Source organism: Hylaeus anthracinus, unplaced genomic scaffold (assembly GCF_026225885.1).
Source record: "Hylaeus anthracinus isolate JK02 unplaced genomic scaffold, UHH_iyHylAnth1.0_haploid 5, whole genome shotgun sequence".
NCBI classification, from domain to species: domain Eukaryota; kingdom Metazoa; phylum Arthropoda; class Insecta; order Hymenoptera; family Colletidae; genus Hylaeus; species Hylaeus anthracinus.
In genome coordinates, this window is record NW_026535322.1 from 4,705,963 (window position 1) to 4,726,766 (window position 20,804).

A 20,804-nucleotide genomic window follows, 5' to 3' on the forward strand; every position below is an offset into this window, starting at 1 on the left:
AGTCCTTTATATTACATTTATGTTATTATTTATCGCAACGTATTCCTAGGAATATTATTTTCGTTTGATTATTAAATTATATTTCTACGTTCTTAGTTCTTACTTAATAGATGATATATCAGGACTCTACTACTACGTAGTGTTTATGTTTCATTGTATACTATATCACTACATGCGTACTCCAAAGTCGCGTAGAATTGAATGAAAAAAACGTAAACAAGCGTATTACGTCATAGGGGAGAAGGGACTGCTGATTGATCAGTGTGCTCTGTGCTCAGATCCACGCGCATCTTGGATTGGCGGGTTAGAATAAATTTATTTGACTGATAATCCAATGTAAAAATGACCAACATTTTAAACAACGGTATGTATTAATTAACGTAAAACTTTCCTTAAATATTATTGATGAACGTTTAAATTACTGGAAATACAGAAACTTTGGAACTCTAACCTATCTCTGTACTCCATAAACAAACTTTTCGAAATAATAAATGACAAGTATCAGACAAATTTACATTTCTATTTACACAATATATTGTTGTTTGTTTGTCATATTGTTAATAAGTGCTATTTTTGTTTTCTTTAATACCAGCATGACGAAATTTACATTAAACTCGCAGATGGCAGAGCAAAACAGATCACAAGCATCAGAATGGAAGAGACCGGATCAGGTAATGCAATTGCATCGTTTAAAAGTGAGAAAGCGTGCACTCCAAGCACGTATAAGCAACATACGTGTCAACAGAGAAAGCATTGGATTAAAGTCTTCCGATGTAAACAAGAAATGTGAACTAGACTCCAGCAACTGTGTAGCTCAAAAACGTAAAAATCCTTTTGCACATGACAAGAGTGATAAAAAACCTAATATAATGTCTCCAGAGCTAGAAGCTAGTAATGATAATACATTGTTTGAATTATTAAAAATTGAAGCTCCAAAACCAGACAAAGCAGATAGTTCTATATCGGAAAGTTCTTTAACATTCTATAATGTGCTTTCAAAATTAGAAGGAAACAAGGCTACTCCAGAGCCAGAAATACCAAAAGGTGAAAAGAACATTCCAATAGACTGGACTTTAAAGACTAAAATGAGATTTATGTCTCCAAAGTCATTTCCATGGAATTCTAAATTAAAAACGAGTGAGGAGGCTTCCGGTACAACTGGTTTTGTAAGGTGTTTAGATATTAGCGAACAAGATACAACTTTAGACACTAGTCCAAACGCGAGGTAACTTTTCTAACATTTTCTGTATTTGTGTAGAAGTATTCTATATGAGTGGGTGTTATTAGAATTTATTTCAAATAGGCTACACAGGTGTTGTTTAACATGGCAACATCCTTCATTACCATGGTTAGAATTATTTCCTCGCTCTGCTGGCAAAGTGAGTGCTAATTCAACAACTAATTTGTCGATAATACACAATATAGTCGTCAAAAACGCTTTGTACAAAGACTGGAGCGAGAGCTTTAGGTCGCTTTTTCATTTATTACGAGCACAACAGTGTCCATATTTTTATGTTTGCGCAAATAATTTCACCGTACTGTTTCGCGCCGCTGGAATTTGCGGAATATCCGAAGCTCATGCATTTTTGACTCCGACCACACGTGGTTTCCGACAACTTTTAAAACAAGAAGGTACGGAAAACTTTGGATACGTCGTATGAACATCTATAAAATTATACAATTTTATAGAAATAGAATACACGATGCCTCTGAGAAAAGATTTTAAAAGACGATCAGACGCGGGCGATTCAGGGTGTGAAACACAGGATTCGAGTATATCGAACGCCACGGTACAATTAAGCCACGCAGAGGATCAAGCTCCTGACGACGATGAGGATGAAACGCAAGACGAATGGTTGCAGAGTCTAGGAGTTGACAATACTGAAATTCGTAAAATTAATAGCTCACAGGTAATTGTATAATATTTCACTTATTTTCATTAGATCGTTTACGAAAATTGATTATAGGCACGAATGACGTTAGAAAAAGAAACCGAAATAGACAATATGAAACACTCTCTCATTTTCGTGAAAGGCGCCGAGGTACAAGGTTTATTCAATTTTTTAATTAATTGTAAGTCTGCTATTACAACAACCGGCCCATTGGCTGGAGTGCCTCCAACTCTTTTAGCACCTACTGCCTTTCATGGTGCCACGTTAAAACCAATTAAGGTACAATAGCTTTTTGTATGTAAGTCTACTTAGGTCGTGCGGAATCCAAACTTCTTTTTTTTTTAAAGGTTAAAGAAAGCATAGTACGCGTGGACAACGAACGGTATTTTTCTCTAGAATTGAAGGGTCCTCTTTTACCGCATGTATTGCCCTCTCTTTGTTCTTTAATGAAATCTAGTCAGTTGGAACAATATTCGGCGAGTTGTGCTCAACTATACTCGACGACTTCGTTTTCGGCAGCAAAACATGGACTTGAAGAAACGGAATCGGAGAATGCGTCCAAAATGCCGCCAAATGTGTTCGGCAAAGAGAATTTGAGCGACTGTGGGTTTAACAATGAATTATTGAAATATTTTTGCAGTTCCGACGCAAACTATATTCAGACAGTTGAAAATATTAAATTTTCCAATAATCTATACACATGGTCCTAACGAAACAATATTCGTAATTTTATTAATGACTATGCTTGAAATTTAATTTAAGAACTTGAACATAATGACATAATTTATTTTAAAAAGAAAAGAATAGTTTGTCGAAGTAAGATGTAAATTTAATTGCTATTATTATAATCATTGTCATCATCGTTAGAATTCATCAATTCTTATTTTCAATATCGCCATCATCATCCTTTTTATATATTGTAACAATTATGAATGGGTTTCCGACAAGTTTTTGTTTACAGTAAATAGAACGTAAATGCCCGATAAGTAATCGATCGATACATAATTAATTTTCTTTTTTTTAATTGCCGCAAAGTGTAACTAATGTGACTTGAAAGTCACAGATATTTGCACAACTACGAAAGATTATTGCTTGTCGCATTGTTCTGGTAGACGGTGCACGGATCGTCCACTTTTTGTAGCAATAATTATGTCGAATACCTATATCACGAATATCTCGAAGGTTTTATCATTGTTCGAATATAGCGTTAATAATAAAATTACGCAACACCCTTAATTTGTCCTTTCGAATTTAGCTCCATTTATCGTCGGAAGTTTGATTGAAAAACGAACCGAGAGAACGAAAACTATGCATAATAGAAAATTCATTAAAGATAAATTTTCGAACTCGCCAGCGGCGAAGGTGGGGTCCACGGATGGACTGCCCCTAAAAATAACGAATCGATATTCGCTCACTGCCCCCGAATCGTCGGCCGGTCACCTCGTACACGAACAATCAATTTATTGTAAGAACGAATTCTTTCCATGTTTCGTCCAAGTATTTATTACGAACACAAGCATATATATTTTAGCGTCAACGTTAAAAAAATTGGTATGGACTATCACTAGATGTTGAGTAAGTGAAAATAATAATTAAAGCGATTCAAAACGCATTTTTCAAACATTCTTCTGTGGACTTTGAGTTTTATTTTATTTTTATTTTGAATATTAAAGTAACATTATTTATTCTGAGGTGCATTTTATAAAAAAAACATTAGAAATCAAAATCAAATACCTTCGTTAAGTATACTTAATGTTCCAATGCAGTATGCCTTAATTTATGTTCAGTCGTAGACAAAGTAAAACATTGTAAATTGTCCAAACATTAAAATTACCCACTGTATATCCGTCGACCAGTAAAGTAATAAGTAGTTATTTCGATTTCAAATAAACATTGCTAATTATTATATCAAGCCAATGTAAGGGAATAGGCTTTAAAAAATCTTTGTCGACGCGATACGAATTGGAGTAGTAGGATCTATTACGATTCGCGTGCACACGTGTATCCACACCGAGCGCGGTCATAAATATACACGTACCCATGTGATGATTACGTCAGTACCCGGTTGCAGTCTGTGCTCATCGTATTGCGACACTCTTCAACGAGCAGTTTCATGTTCCAAGGTCTTTTATGCGAGTTCACTTTTCGAGTCGAACAATGGACTAGTAATATTGCCCCCTCGGGCCACGCTAGGAGCGATACTCGCGTAACGGGAATTTTCTCTGCTTTCCATTTGAAAATTGGGCTTTCCAGACCGCAGACTAGGATTCCTTTGCGATAGTATCGCGGCCGATATCGTTCGAAAAGATACTCGAGCGCGGAGCCTTTGCCACGAATCGAGAATAAAGTGATCGAACACGAGTAAGATCGAGAGATCGATAGGCATGATATATCTCTTCGAGGCACACGATTTCAAAGAAAAATAAAACAACCTGCACGATAGAACAGTGCCAACAGTTTACTAATGCGTTTTGAGTTGGATAAATTGTTATTTTTGTATATTTAACATTTAATGGTTGTTTATAACGTTGCCAACCGAATGGGAAAATTGAGATTAAATATTCAAGTTGAACGAAAGGTGGGGTAGCTTTTAACCCACCTAACTCCAAAGAGATATATCGAATGGACACGCCTGGAAAAATCGTCCTATCGTGACGTGGACGGTTCGTTTTATTTTTAACATCTTAAAACGGTAACGGTCGAGTAACGTTCAAATAAAGCATGCTAAAGTGTAGTAAAGCTTTTAATAAATATAATGAGAGAATTTGGTACAAGGGAACATAATGCGAGCAAATGTTGAGAAAGGAAGAAATAGATCTAACTTACTAATACTCATAATTTTTGTCGTGTGTGTTTTTTAATATATACAATAATTGTTTTCTTCAATTGCAACAACAAATAATTCCTCATTTACATTATACAACCATACCTGTATACCTGTGACACCCTGATACATAAATGTCACACTTCTTTTCAAACATCTACATACCTCAAACGAGTGCAGTATATATCTGTCATTGCTTGGAAGGTCAGTTTCTTATCTTTACATTTTCATTCTTATTACATACATTCCTGTCTCTATGTTCCGTTCATTTTTATATCTCTGTTATCCTTCCGGAAGTTTTTCCTATATTCCTACACCTCCGAAGGAGGCCACGCTTTCATACTCTCCATTATGAGCTCTGAGTGAGTTCACTCCAATTAAAGAAATCAAACCCACGTGTCTATTGTTCGTTACAGATCGCAAACACTTCCGTCAAATCCCGAAGCTGATATCCAATCAAAAACGTTCAAACACCAGTGAAAACCTTCCCAAAACGTACCCATTCGATTAAAATTCCGCTATCAACGAATACTAACTCTCCCGAAAGGGGGAAAAGGCGAATTGCACCTGTTGTCGTTCGCACCGAGGATATAGACCTTCACGGACCGCTAGATTTAAGCGTCTTCATCCGAAATTGAAAATCTTGGAAGAGGACGAAAATTTTCTCGGGTAATACAATGTCGAATCTGAAATGCGTAAAAAAGAAGCAGGGTTAGGTCGCCGGGGGAGGGGCAAAAGGGAAGGTCCCTTCTTCTCGCGAACGTCCGATCAGGCTACCGAGAAGCAACCCCTTGTAAACGGGAGGGTTCAGGGTGGATAAAGCTGCTGGGTACGCCGGTGGTAAGGGGTTCGTGGCTAGGGAGGGTGCCAGCGAATGGAGGGGGAGGGGGGTGTCTGCTTCTGCGAATGTGTTCGCGGATGCGGGATGTGTGTGTGTGTGTGTGTGTGCGTGTGTGTGTGCGTGCGCCATACGCTCAGGGAACAGTTGATGTTAGAAAGAGAGAAATGAGACAGACGTTTCGGTATGGTACATTGAGCGAGACAAGGATGAGGAATTGAATGAAGAGAGAAACTGATAGAGAGACAGCGGGCGTGGGAGAGGGACAGATAACGGGAGGGAGAGAGATCGAAATATGTGAACAGGAGAGGAAGAAAGAGATGGATAATGAAGAGAGAGGTCTCTCCCCATGATACGCGTACACACATCCTGGTCCCTTATTCCCCCGTACGTGCGAAGGGGGTTTCGAGAGACCAGCAACGGTGGAGCCACGACGACAACGAGCCACAACCACGACGGCGAACACGACTACTACGACACCGCGTGGGGGTTGCACGAAGACCCCCTGGTGGGGTTCTGGCTGCCGACCCCACAGTCCCCCGCTGGAAATGATATCAGTCGCGACTCGGTCGAGGGAGCCCCAGCACGCGCGTGCCCCTTGCAGAGTGAGCTCAGCTCGCTTGCTCGATTCTCCAACTCGTCAGTTACGTTCGCGTTAGATTTTTCCACGACGGTGAGTGTTTTCGCACGAAATACTTGCTGTTCCATCCGGGGGGGCAGAGAAAAGGGTGTACACACACGGTGGTCGTGAAGGAAGGAACGAAACAGACGTCGACACGGTGTAAACGTCAGTCTACCCCGAGCTTTTTGGGAGCGTGCTCTTACTGGTTGATTCCGGTGGCCCGTCGCGGCGAGAACGATTTTTAAAAACTTTTACCCATTGGAGGAAATCGGAAGGTGAGTGATTTTTTTGGGGAATATGGCTCTCGACTAGGGTGTACCCGTGTGCCGCGGTGAAAGTCAGTTTCCACACGGTCGTGTGCGCGGACCGTTCACAATCCGACGGAAACGTCCGATTTCTGGGCTCAAGGTTCGATCCGGAGCTCCGTTGAATAATGTCACCTGACGTATTTTACCTTGTTGTTTACGGGAAAAACGAGCCACGATTCAGGCTAAAGCGACGATTGGGTGTTTGCGCTGACTCCGTGCCGGGCTTAAGACCTCGTACGACATCTGTAGGCTGCTCTGTTGGAACTGCAACAGTCCCTGCTGCTTACTTCTTCCTCGTTCTGTTTACGATGATAACCCTGGTCCGTTCCTTAATCGGTCCGATGGCGACGATACTGTTTAACTCGTTCCTAATAGCGGAACGGTTAATCGCGTAATTGACTCCGAATGCACTTGTACGATATCTACGATACGTTCTGTTGAAACAGTGACACCTTCTTTACGGAGACGGACGATATTCTTATCTGGACTAGTACGCTTTACGAACGAAGAATAAACAAGTTTTTATTCGTCTCTCGCAGAATGACGAGCAGAGTTCGAATCAGAAAATTATAGAGGAAAAGGAAACTCGTGTTATTTAATCGGTTGTTTAATTCAATTCATTTATTCCAACGTAAAATAGAAGTAAAATACAAATAAAAGCAAAAAAACATTATCAACATCATTAACATCAAAAATATTCTAATAAATTTCACAACTTCACGAATATACACATATCGGTTGATATATTATACACTTAATAGAAATCGGTTGCTTCGAACGCACCGCGTAAATTTGGTGTCAGGTATATCGTTATCACGTTTCTCCGTCCATGACAGTTTTAACCTTATTACCATGGATAATTGTGAGTCCGCTGTAGTTAGTTTTAACGCGATACGAAAGCATGATTCGTGACTCTTCGTGCTGGTCTAATTGAAATCGAGCTAGCTGTGTCTGCCATTCGACGTTTACGAGCGTTTTGTTTACGACTGTCGCGACACCAGTTTTTCTGTATTTTCATTTGGACAGTATTTACAAACGATTCACGACAAGGCCTCGGTGTCTCCCTTTTACGTTGCGAGTGCAACGTTTCCCTCATCGTTCGCGGATTTATTTCGTTTCTCGCTCGTTTCGTCGTTCACGTGGAAATAGACTCGAGGACGAGGCAGGGCTGTCAATCTGTCGGCCTCCCTTCCGTTTGCCTCGCTCGGGCGGGAGACGATTTTTCACAAAAGGTTCGCCTAGGTATACGTACAGTAAAGAGCATAAATGAGACAGTCGGGCACATTTTTCTTAGGAACGTTTGTTATTTTTTGAATAATTCATAAAAAAAGAAAAATCAACGTTGATAACTGTTTTTTTTATTTTCGATATATAAATTTGCATAAACATTCCCACTGCAGTCATAAAAGAGTGTTAATTCGTCGAGATCGTAACAAATTTAGTCGTCGACATTGATTTTCATTTGTTTTGAATTATTTGTATAACGAAAAATATTTACATTGGGAAAATTTTCGCGATTGGAACAGATTTGCTCCTTACTGTACGACTCTATATATCGACGCGCACGTTTTTAAGGCGCGACGACGAGCCGCGGGTATTAATAGAGTCGACGCTGGGGCACACACGGTTTAAACCGACTCTCTTGCTCTCTTGATCTTCTAGAGCGCTCTAACCAGCCACGGGAAATCTCTCGCGCATTCTTGGATAACTTAGTCACGCCAACACACCGACCTCGATACGTTGTTTGGAAAAATTCGACACTTTTCCCCGTGTTGTTTTCATAATTCGCGCGGTACGGTTTGCGATTATTTTCGTTAATTCGAGGTTAGGTTAACAATGGCGTAGAGTGTAGAGCTCTGCCTCTGTGCCGCTAGTATACTTATTTTTATCTCTGCACAGCGTCGAATTAATATCACGCTGATCCCTGGGTTAAGACCGGCAAAGACGAGAGAAATTTTCGAATAAAAATTCGATCGAGTACAAAACTTGCACGAAAAACATAGCTTCATCTCCTCAAAATATATTTATTCGCGCATTCAACTAAACGAAATGCTCTGTATATATCAATAAACGTTTACTGAACTGTATACATATATTATTTTGTGTACTACAAACGTAAATAGTATATTAATTGAACGAAATTTCAATTAAATAAACACGATTATTTACACAGATTTGGTTCCCAGATTTCCTCTACCCGCCATTTTTCGTTCCTACCAAACGGAAACCTCTCAGGGGCTGTAGCTATGTCTGATTGTAGATGTAGCTACAGTACGGCTTTAGCGATCCCGAGGTACCCGAACTCTAAGGGGGGGCCAGTGGGCACCAAACAGACTACTGGCATCCCTGATATGAGAATTATGAAGAGAAGAAAATGCAAATGCAAGGTAAAGCAAAAATGAAATGAACGTACCTATAAATAAAACTCACTCACTCCCAAATGGGAACCAGAATCAATTCATCCGTGCTCGCCATTAATTATCGCGGTTAAAGGAAGCAGAATCGCATTAAACGTTAACACGAGTATACAATTGCTCATTTTTATTCTCGGATTGAACGACTACGAAAGACTCCTTGAATTCGCCATTGCCTTTTAAGTTGAAGCGAACCTTCGGTTTCCAAAGTACGAAACTTTTTCTCCTTTATGCTTCGTTGCTTGAAGATCGAAAAGGATATAGTGGAAGCAAAAAAGATTGCATCCAAAGAGAGAACGAAGAGTGGGGAATTTTTTTTAAAAAACGAAACTGCTGGTTAAAGTAAAATATTTTTTTATTCGTCCGAGTATTTTACGTAGGTTATGGAAAGTTAAGAAAAGTCGATACTAACCAAATTTCTGGTCCTGCTCGCGCTGTTATTTTGGTCACTTGTCGAGTGGATAGTGCTGCCGCGTTTATTTTACTTACACGAGGATACAGATGGCACGTCGAAGATAGCCGAGTGTGAATGAAGCTTGCCTTCGGGAATCTTACGAGTAGTAAAGTCTTTTATTAGAAACATTACTTTATACCTCTCTAGCTGTGTATTGTGCACACGTACGCGTATAACAATGCTGTATGTAATCGAAATGGCAATGAAGATGATAATGCATAGTTAACGAAATTAGTTTCTTCGGCTCAGACTATTTTTCTTCCATAATAAAAGTCGCGTGATTCATTATTCGATAAAATCGATCGCAGGAATTTGCTTAGTCCTCGAAGATTTGTCAGATTTTTTTTTTTTTTATTGATATCAAGCAGTCAGATGGATTACGTATTTTCACTTAATAGCAGGTATCTTATCGATTAATCAATACCTGGATCAATGATTCGAGCATATTTTCTGTGTAATTATTTCTTAGGTATTCGAGTATCATTATTCTAATATTATTATATACGTCGTTAATTTATTTATTTATTTATTTATTTATTTATTTATTTTTTTATTTACTTAACCAGTGCATCAAATGCAAGTGTACATACAGCTTATGGTATACACCGTACGGTATAATAAATTTAAGCGCTAACGATTTACAGTTAGTAAAAAAATGGGGGTCCTAGGGCTTGAAAGCGAAGTCCCCAGCTGTGCGTGTTACAGCGTACCTCGCAGGTGTTCACATGGTTACTGTGAGGGATATATTTATATTGCTGTCGAGGGGGCCCCCTGTTCGGCAGGGGGACAGGGGGCCCCCTGTTCGACATGGAGTCTGGGGAGCCCAGCCCCCCTAGCACGCGTATACTTTCGAGGCATATGCTTTCAGATAAAACCTTTTAAAAAATTTTAAAAGCATAGTCCTCGGGCGCATATGCATGCTGGGGGGCTGGGGCCCCAGACCCCCTGGCGAACGGGGGCCCCATAAAAGCAATATACATCCCTCACAGTAACCATGTGCACACCTGCCATATGGGCCGCAACGCGCACAATTGAGTGTTTCGCTCCCCAGGACTCGGACCCCCATTTTTTTTATATACGAATGAATATTTTGCATGATGCAAGCTTTTGGAAGGACTTTGCTATGTGTGCTCTATTTGTAAAAAAGTCAAACACAAACTTCAATTATATACGATTGAATATAAAGACACATAATTAACTTCGGCTCCAAGTGCTCCCATTTCGGTGCGCGCTTCTCAGTCTTAAACAAAAAGAAATTCGTGGAAATCGAGTTACATAGAAGTTCGTGTCGGAATGTCTGTTTTTAATACGATCGTGCACGATTCACGATAACTTTATCATCATTGTGTACATATATCCATAACGATGGTCACGTACATCTGGTCATCAATCATTTTTCTTATCGATGTGTAATATCGTTAGATTAACATTTCGTATTGTTACAAAGCTCGAGTATCCCGGCACCCGAGTGTAGACAAGTAATGTTGAAGCGTGTCACGTGACTCGAAATAGTACTTTGTACCACAAGCCAAGCGAGTCGAACAACAATTTGCAGAAAAATATTGAACAAATCGGAGCCACGGGAGACTGTACGCCTCGGGAACCGCAGGTTGAACTTTGTCATCGACTTATTTATTTCACTCGTTACATAGTCTAATGATAGGTGTTCACTCGAGTGGTTTACAATCGCTGCCGAGAGTAATACTCTATAGCGTAGTGTTTCTCAACCTCGTGTCCACATTTCAATTGATTATTTATTCGAAATCGTTAATTTCAATTTCAATAATTGTAGATCTGAAGATCACTCAAATACAAGAGCTGAGACGTTAATTAGATTTCAGCACTATGGAGTTAGGACGTCGTTAATTAAATTTCAACATTGTAGAATTAATTATTCTATCCTCGTTAAAATTTTTATCATTATAAAGTATTCAATTCTACAATTTTAATTTCTCCTCTAACAGTTCCTCTATAAATTAACTTTACAATTCCTAATTATTTACCTTTCCCCGAAATTTTGATCCTTGCACGAAGTTTATCGCATCTCGGTCAGTAATTACTTTACTTCACCTGCGTAATCTCTCTACTCGGTCGAAACGTGTTCCGTGGCGCGTGGTGTCATAAATTATATCTGTGTCACAGTTTCGACGTCATTTTGCTCTGTGTTATCCGAGCATTAGCTTCAATTATAGCGTATGTATTTCGTACGACGAGACAGAGTGAAACTATCGGGAGCTCGTTCGAAAAAAAAATTGAAACGGTAACGAAGGGATATGTCCGTCTTGTTTCTATTTCTCTTTGTTTCACCGGGCGGGGGATTGATTTTCATAAATAAAGCATCGCGCACAGAGCCTTCCACGTGGCAGCGACTCATTAGGCTTCTCAAGAGCATTGTGACTTGTGAAGTGACCTATTCGCGCAGAGTCGCCTGGACGTCCTGGCGACGTCGACAGATCCGCCTCCTCTTATACGATAACGTTAGCGACGTCAATTTATGATTGACCGGTGATCTGGATCAGCGTCGAAGATGCGACATTTCAATCGGTCGTACTTATCAGAACAGAGGTGCTCTCCATGTTCTACCATGAATAAAAAAAATCAAGCGTCGACAATTGTATCGATTATAGAAATCGTTCCGTACGTGTCGATTGTCTTCTGTTCGTCATAGGTAAGATTGTAATTGATAGTTTATCTTGTCGATCGATAAGATTAATATTAAAAGCTTATTCTATGCCATAATGAATTAGATCCGATAAATAACCATTAATTACCAAAATAAACATGAATCGATCGAAGATGACGACTGCATCTGAAAGTGGAAACGTTTGACGTAATGTGAAAGTGAAAATAGGTTATATCATTCTAAGCTAGGTTTTCCTGCTGTTTGAAAGTTTAAGGTAGGTTACTGAAAGGATCGAATACAAGTGGCAGTATTTTGTTAAAGTTCTGTTTATTGTATATTATTTTATAACTTGATATATTCCTTTAATGAAAATGACCCAAACAACATGGCCGAAACTTTCATGGATTAATTAAACTGTATTCGCTTCCTCGTCTGCTTTGTTCTCGATAACAATCATAATAGGGTCGAAGCTTTATTAAAAGACTAAGAATTATTTATTATTATCAAACGCGTAATAAGGTAGCTAGGAATAAATTTCTTTTGATGGGAAACGTGATCGTATAATTGGACTGAATCGTACGAAGGAAAACGTAAGATGCAATGATAAACATTGCTATGCACATTTTTCCTTCTTTGACGCTTATGTAAACAGACTTGGTAACGCTTCGATTTTGCACTAACATCGTCGAGCAACGAAGAAGAATTATTCGTTTGGAATCTTTAGAACGCTCAAAGATACTTTTTTTTTTATTTTAATCCTTCGACATTTGCTTTCAGTTCTCATCAGAAGTTGCAAATTTTAATAGAATTATGTTATTATAACGTGAAATGTGATATAACGCGTTTATGAGCATATGCAAATTACAGACTTACACGTTCGAGGTTATGCAACCGTATTACCACCGTTCATTTTCAATATTGTGTTATACGTCATTATACCTTAATCATAAACATTATAGTACTATATTTGCAATTACAGGAAGAATTTACTTGTAGCTTTGTTAGAAGTAAAAATTCAATTTTACGAAATATGCTCACCGTGCATTGAAACATTCAAATATAACATATTAATTGAATAAACTATAAATTATATAATGAATATAGTAAAAATGGAAAAGGAAAGATTAATATATCAATCGCGAGATAAACTTCGTAACAAAATATTTAAAAATGTACACCACAACAAAATAAAGCCTAACAAAGGACACTGTGGTAATTAAAAAATAATTTCAGAATGATTGTCGAGTCGAATAAAATATTTTTATCGGTTGCTTACGTCGTTTAACTGTTCGAATACTCGGTGCAATTTAAATTTTAAATGCCTCGCTAACGGCCCCGATATCTTTCAATGTTTGCCCAAGTCGGGAGAATTTCAATTTATTTATTATTAGAACGGATTTCCCGCCACGCCGAGATTACCGTTATCGGAATTTCTGTCTAGAGAATTTTGGTCGGTGCCACGGGAATGTAAATCAAACTGTTTCAACTTGGCTACCACTGATACTTGGCGAAAATTTAATAAATCCTGTCCCTTTAATGCTTCGCGGTACTCGCGTAACGGTAACAATAAATCACAATTTACTATAGAAATTCCATTCGCGCGCGCGCGCCGTACAAAGTTTTGCTGCTACAAAGGAATTAAGTTATCGAGCCGGAACGCGTCGAAAATTTAGTGTTCGCAAACGCATAGACACACGCGGAGGACATTGATCTTGAAGCAGCAACCTTAATTAGAGTGAACGATTATGGGTGATTGTGACGATGAACGATAGTACTTGCGTTGACAAGTTAAATAATTGCTCTCGGACGGTTCGTAGCGTGCGCAGGCATTTTTATTTCAACGAAGAACGCATTGTTATCGTATTGACTCTCGATGACGTGCAACGATAACTTTTTCGCTCGCAATAAACGATTAAAACGGGCATAGTCGGTATTTTTGAAATTCATGACCATCGTTGCTGATCATATTTTCGTTTCCAGTTAAACGTGGCATGTGTAATCAGACCCGGGCAAATTTTAATTCGAATGAAAATAAAAAGTAACTGTTGCGAAATCATTTTTCCGCGACACTAGTTTCGGTACAGTCGTTTGAAAATAAAAATAATGCCAGTTCATTTGAAATAATGGCTATTTTAAATGATAAACTATTTCGTTATTTTCGATTGGTCGACATTAACCAATGAACGTAGAGTTTTTAAAATACCGAACATGGTGGCCTCGTAGACGTTATGATTGGCCTACAAGCATATGTAGAAACCGAATCCAACCGAAGCCTGCCGTAGGTTGCCGATGACAAACGAGAATTCGGCACACTGCCCGCACGTCTCCCATCACGCCTTACCGCGCCTGCAAACTCAGTTTAGACTCCGTCCAGAGATTCTTAGGTCCGTGGAATTCGAAACGGGGGCCATTTTGCTTTCCCCCCTTCCACTGGATAATGCTGTGTTTCTCAGGCTGCGAAAGGGGGGCATACGAAAATCATCTAAACAAGTGGAAAGTCTGAGTTTCCGAGGCCAAGAAAAATATCAGAAAAATATTTACAAACATTGTACACTCCACAAATATTTATTTAACTATAATTTGTTCAGACTAGTTAGACAGTTGACTATAATTTCAACAGGAATTCTCGAACTAGTAATACCCCTTCCTCGTTAATAATTCATGCAAGGCAAATGTCGTCGTCATGGTAATATATTTTACGCATGCTGATGCAGAAGCCCTTACTGTGGCGACGATGCGAGTCAAGACTGCTCGCTATGTCGCGAGGGGGGCTCCTCTTTCGATGGTCGTCGATTTCCGTGACCCCTGTCCCCCTCCGCTGCTGTGACGTATCTGCGACGAAACCGAAGGAAAAAAAAAGGGTGCGTGCAGTCTGCACACGAACGTAAAGCCCTTTGGTAATGCGTGATGGGGGTCCACCAACGAAATTATGGATCGGGCCTAGGCACTGCGACTGCGCATGACCATCGCCGGATCGCTCTGCCCTTCTTCGTCCTGCTTCTCACCCCCTGCTCGTATATGTACACGCACCCCCCTGGTGTTCCTACGTATTTGGCCAACTCTGCCCCCATACACCCCCTGTTTCCTTCTTTTCCCTCATAGATTATACAGCTACGTCGAATACGGTTTCCTCGTAATTGCGTTGGAGAATTTTCCTTTCAACGTTTCAGCAGTTTTTTCTAGCACAAGTCGCAGGAATGAACCTGGAAAACTTATTACAGATTGGGGTGTCTCGTTTGGGCCTCGGATGACTCGTATCGAGCTAGACTTATAGGACCATTGGGGAAATGGGAGCGACACTATTAAATTATATAAATCATTCTATCGAGTTAACTGTCTAGTGCATAATGTGTCCAATTGTCTATTTAATGTTTGTCGAAACAACTTCATGTCACTTGTGACGTTTTCTTATAGGTACGCTTAGTAGCTTCGTAGAGTTGGCAATGTAGAACTCTATTTGGTTAAACACACTTCTCAATTGTGTTTTATAGTACCGATAGATCGAGCTGTCTTATCGACAGTACGTCCTAGAATATCGAGGCTTGCCAACAGTGCTGTCTACCTTGATAACCGGTCTCATCTCATCACTTTCATATTTGGTTCGTTTAATTGAAGTATTAATTAAACCAAGAATGCGTGTATGAGAAAGAAATAATTTCTGTTTATAATTTAAAGAGGCGACTGAAATCAAATGCACGAAGTAAAGTTGATAATTGCCCTCTGGCATTTCTTGCTGTACAAATACATGGTACGTACGATATTGGAGTGGTTTGTAATATTCGATAGACTGAACTCCAATTGATTCCCCTATTTCTTGCTATTTGGCGAATACTGACCTCCGTATTTGTGATAACCGCAGCCAATACATTAATCAGATTATCACTGTTTGAGCCTCCTACCGATTGGTGGAGGCGACAATACTGTTGGAAACTACACTACCATGTTTGGACATTCATACGAGCTAGGTAAAATTTTGCAACACGCATGCAATTGCTACATACCGAGTATTACATGAATATCTCGACGCGGAAGATTCGAATAATTGTGCGCGGCGTATCAATTAAAATGACGTGCCACCCGCATCGTTGAGTGTTTCAATTATGATGTAACAATAATAGGTAAGATAGGAAATGTACCATACTCGATTATTAGCCACACATCGTTCGTGCACGATGTGCAACAATTTCAACAATTTTTCCTGAACCGAGAAACCAAGAGTTTCGTAAAGTTATAGTCATCCTGGCAGTGATAGACTCTAGCAGTCAATATTTTTAAAGATTGCGTACCATGAAGGGAGAATTAACAAATTGTCCTCTTGTTTTCTTATATCATTAGATCGATGAGTGATTTAAGTTTGATGACGTTGACTGAAAATAAATTAAAATTACAATTATATTTTTCAGAAATAGGTTTTAGTTTACTTCTTCTAATGCTAAGTATTTGTTATTTCTGTTAGAGGTGACTCAACGTGCTATAATAATGGGCGAGAAGACGTTCAATCTCACGTGGAACAATCACCTGGCGAATTTGTCTGGATTATTTGAAGGACTGTATAAGAGTGGTTCTTTGACCGACACGACCTTAGCTTGCCAGGGTGGCATGCTGAGAGCACACAGATTAGTGTTGGCAGCATGCAGCCCTTACTTCGAGCGAGTTTTTAAAGAGCACTATGGCGAGCAACCGATTCTCATTTTAAAAGGTGAGTTAATACTTGCAAATCAACCAGTTACATAACATCTACATTCTTTTTTAAAACACTGCCAGTTAGAACTAGGCATGGGATACAGACTATCCAACTACTACATTGTAATATTTCATATGTATTTGAATATTAGTTGAGTTAATTTTTAATAATTTTCAATAAATCTAACGAATGTTTGAGCAGGGGTGGCGGTGGAAGAAATGGAATGCCTCCTAGACTTCATGTATCGAGGCTCCATCGATGTCGCCGAGGAGCACTTGCCCTCCCTGATAAAGACTGCGACGGACCTAGAGGTTCGAGGTCTGTCGGGTGACCAGAGGAACCAGGAAAGCACTCGTAGCCCGTACACCAGAGTCGAGACCCGAATGCAATGGCGTCACATAGAAACCAGGGTCCACACGACCGAATACATGAAAGAACCGTCAGTCATCCCGTTTTTACCCAAACAGTCTTCCGTAGAGTCGTTGGAAGATCACATCAAAGTTGAAGAAATCGAGGTAGAGGACGATCCAATGGTGATCGACGGTCACGAGGAATCGTTCGACGAACCTGTGCGAACTTCGGAAACGCAAATCGTTAGTTCAGATGAGTTAAAATTTGTAGATTATAAGTAATATAGCATGAAGCTTTTGGGACGTGGTGGTACCGCACGGCAAAAAAAAATGATTCCAGAATCGATCATTTTTTAATATCCTCCTTTATCTGCTTGATGAACTCTACTTGACTCCAATTCACCTAGGTCATTCTTATAAATACAAAACCTCTATTGCTAAAGAGAGTAATTTGCTACCAGAACTGTGAAACATGACCAAAGAGAGCGCATGTTTACACGAACGTTTTTCATTGTTGTTCCGTTGAATTGGGTTCCACATGCCGAGCAACGTCCTCTATATACAACGCGTTTTACTGAAAATATTATCTTTATATATTAATTGAGCATTGCCTAACGCGTTCGTTACCATGCGCCATTTTTCGTGTGACACAACCATTCTCGTGAGAACCAACCTTGCATGTGCATGACAGCCATGATTTTCTGTTTTATGCCTGCATAAACAAATAAAAGAGGAACTGTAGGCTAGTGGTCTATTATGTGTGATTCATTTTACGTTAGGAATTTTTTAATTCGCCATGAAAGAGAAATTAATTAAACTAGACTGTGGACCTTCCTGCATTTTCATTTACCATAAACGCATAAAAATCCACAGTCTACTTATAACACAGTTCATTCCATGCCCTATATATCGTAAACGAGGCATTATATTCTTCCAACCACGATAAGATACGACATTACTTCCTGAACGACCTGATAACAAGTAGGACACGCGAGACTGTAGTCATTTCAAAAGTTTTTATGTATTTTTACTTAACTGAATTGTACTCAAAAGTTCAATACGACATATAAAACATATACAATTTTACTAACATTGAAAAATAGCCCGAATGAAATAATCACACGCTCGTTGACGGCTTAAATGAAATCGTGTTCTCGCCATTTCGCGAGCCTCTCTGTTGATGTATGCACAAGGCGACTCATAGTCGAGTTTCTTTGAAAACGAGAAACGTCGACTTAGTCGTGGACGCTTCCTTCGTTCGTTTTATCGTCCCCTCTGGACGTCGTCTAATAATTAATCAAGACCGTGGTAAGAAAAAAAGAAAAACCACGGTAGCTCGTTTCGTTCCCTTTGATCACCGTGGATTCAGCGGTGCGTCTCGAAAAGTTCTCGACCAGGTGGATAGAATCGTAAGTTTAGCCAAATTAATAGAAGTTAGTTCGGACATGCACGTGACACGGACGGGGCTAATTAAATTTTCATAAAAAAGTTCCCGTGCTCCGGCAATTTAAATAGTGCACGTTCTCCCGTCGATATTAATCTTTCCGCTGCTGAATCCACGCGCAACGAGTCGGTTTAATAATTTTGAGGTGCTCGTTCGCTTTCTTGCGCTTCGAACTATTTACATTGGAACAATTTTCTCCAGGAGAGGAAAACTATTTTCCCAACGTTATTACTTTGGATAAATGAAATAACGCTGGGAGAACCTCCCTTGTTGGTATTTTAGAGGAACAGGAATTAAATGTATTGAAAATTGAGTTACTCGAGGGAACGTTTCAGGTCTCTTCGTAGAGCCTTCTTCTATCGAGAAGAATATGAATATCATAGACGCTGGTCTCGTCTAATTAAATATTTTACAAGCATAGACGCCAGCTTGTTAATATTTTAATTCATCTCTGATTTGTTTAGAGGCGCATGCCACCGCCAATGTACAAACGGGAGACGAGATTCAAGGGCCAAAAAAGAGTCTCTGTTGGACGGCCCTCGAGAAGCACCGAGTCACAGGAATACAAATCGAAGGAACGGGCAACCCTAAAAGAGGACTCCGCGAGAGATGACAACTACGAAGATTCCTCGAGCGCGTCTAAATTCGACTCGAGTTACAACGGATCCACAGATCCCACGGTACCAGACGTAGAGATGAACGAAGACTTACAAGAACGAGCTGAGAGTCTGGTAGGAAACGATGATCACAGTTGAGATTGATCCCCATTTTCATTTTAAGAAATATGCTCGCAATAAATGCACACCAATATGTTTTCTCTGTAGGTGGACTGAGTGTAAAAGTAATAAGGTGTACCTATCCTAAATCGACGTTGCCATAAAACTCAGAAAATATCAATTTCAGAATACAATACCTTAATACTTTTCTATACTCTTTGAATCTATGTTCAACTAACATTGCTGCGCCAAGCACGTTATTAACCCACTCGTTCTTGTCGGTTCACACAATCGCTATTGCACCCCGTCGTTCGCGCTACATCTCCCTTTCAACTTGCAGGATTCGTCGAAGAGCGCGGACGAGAGTTCCAGGTTAACGATGAAGAAGAAGAGCGACGGTCCCTCGAAGAGGACAAGCCTGCACGATGGGAAAGAGTCCACCAGGCCCATACTGGCCAAATCCGACAGGGCGCAATACAAACCTTTCTCCTGCGACCTTTGCACTCTGGCCTTCACGAGAGCCTCCCACCTGGCTAGACACAGGAGAGTCCACACGGGCGAGAGACCGTTCGCCTGCAGCATCTGTCCGCGGATGTTCGCCAGGCAGGACAAGCTGAAGCAACACGTGGACTCGCACATGCAGTGGCCGAAGAGGAAGAGCAGCCTGTCCAGCACGAGTTGCCAACCGACGATTTCCCCACCTACTAAAGGAAAGAGGGGCAGACCACGAAAGGTTGGATATTTTTCACGTATTCCCTTAGTATCTTAGTGTATTCGGTGTTATAATCACTGCTTATAAATGTAGAATTCTATAATATGATTTAGTATAAATAAACGAAATCCTACTTTGTTCCCGATAGGTGAACCTAGAACAATCAGCCATGGAGGAGATACTGAAATTTGGCGAGTTTAGTTCATTGCTGAACAAATCTCATTCGGCGAATTCGACAGTGAAAAGCGAGGATTTCACGATGGACGATAAGGAGGAGAAGGTCGAAGGTCGAAAAAAAGTTGTCGACGAGCAAATGGACGAAGATAAAGAAAAGGACACGGACACAGATACGGACAAGGATAAGGATAATTACGGTGATCAGAGCGGAAACGGTCAGGACGATAGCGTTTAATCGATTCTCCTCCATAAATCTCTTCTGTAATTTCTGAGGAAGTGTTTCTCCACGAGTGAGAGGATTATATTCAAAAGAATGAGAGAAAACTTCGAATTTTCATCGATCGACGACGCGATCCAGGTACTTTTCTCCGATTTTTCCGATCCTATAACGGGTGATCTTTCTTTCTCCATCGGTACAGAGAAATAAATGTATCGGTCAAGATTGTCCTAGCTGGATGTTACAGAGTTGGATATTTTTGTGGACTAGGAATTGATTCACCTCGGTATATTCATTACTTGAACAAATACTTTGAGATTCGGTTATTGGTTCTTAGTATAACTATCGTTTCAGATCGAAGATTGGCTCCTTTGATCGTAGATACACAAATTTTTAAGATCGTAATGGATCACAAAGTTATTTAAAGGTGTGTGAAATGAATGTCTTGTAAACTTGTGGTAGAAATATTTTTGCTATCGACAACGCTAATTAAAAACCACTGTTTCGGGGTGTACTGTTGAATACGGTG

At 39.9% G+C, this 20,804-nt stretch overlaps 2 protein-coding genes across 6 annotated transcripts in view; both read left to right on the top strand.

Annotated features, from left to right (window-relative positions):
* The first annotated feature begins 222 nt into the window (after positions 1-222).
* On the top strand, positions 223-3,128 carry LOC128895539 (protein downstream neighbor of son homolog). 2 transcript variants are annotated; one of them, XM_054158223.1, is made up of 6 exons: positions 223-364; positions 593-1,225; positions 1,304-1,632; positions 1,690-1,910; positions 1,968-2,171; positions 2,240-3,128. In XM_054158223.1, exons 2-6 carry the CDS (start codon positions 594-596, stop codon positions 2,600-2,602), a joined length of 1,749 nt encoding a protein of 582 aa, XP_054014198.1. In that variant the 5' UTR covers positions 223-364; position 593; the 3' UTR covers positions 2,603-3,128. The 2 variants fall into 2 exon arrangements, with proteins under 2 accessions (XP_054014198.1, XP_054014199.1); XM_054158224.1 differs by having other exon boundaries at positions 237-364; positions 621-1,225.
* A 143-nt stretch (positions 3,129-3,271) lies between these two features.
* LOC128895542 (zinc finger and BTB domain-containing protein 14-like) overlaps positions 3,272-20,804 on the top strand; it is a 29,059-nt gene continuing 11,526 nt past the window's right edge. For 3 of the 4 annotated variants that reach the window (XM_054158233.1, XM_054158235.1, XM_054158234.1), the window contains exons 1-6: positions 3,272-6,451; positions 16,432-16,674; positions 16,861-17,252; positions 18,918-19,184; positions 19,510-19,902; positions 20,030-20,416. In XM_054158233.1, the coding sequence (XP_054014208.1) occupies positions 16,455-16,674; positions 16,861-17,252; positions 18,918-19,184; positions 19,510-19,902; positions 20,030-20,293 (1,536 nt within the window). In that variant the 5' untranslated portion in view covers positions 3,272-6,451; positions 16,432-16,454 and the 3' untranslated portion in view covers positions 20,294-20,416. The remainder of the gene's footprint in view (positions 6,452-16,431; positions 16,675-16,860; positions 17,253-18,917; positions 19,185-19,509; positions 19,903-20,029; positions 20,417-20,804) is intronic. The other variant, XM_054158236.1, reaches the window with a different exon arrangement.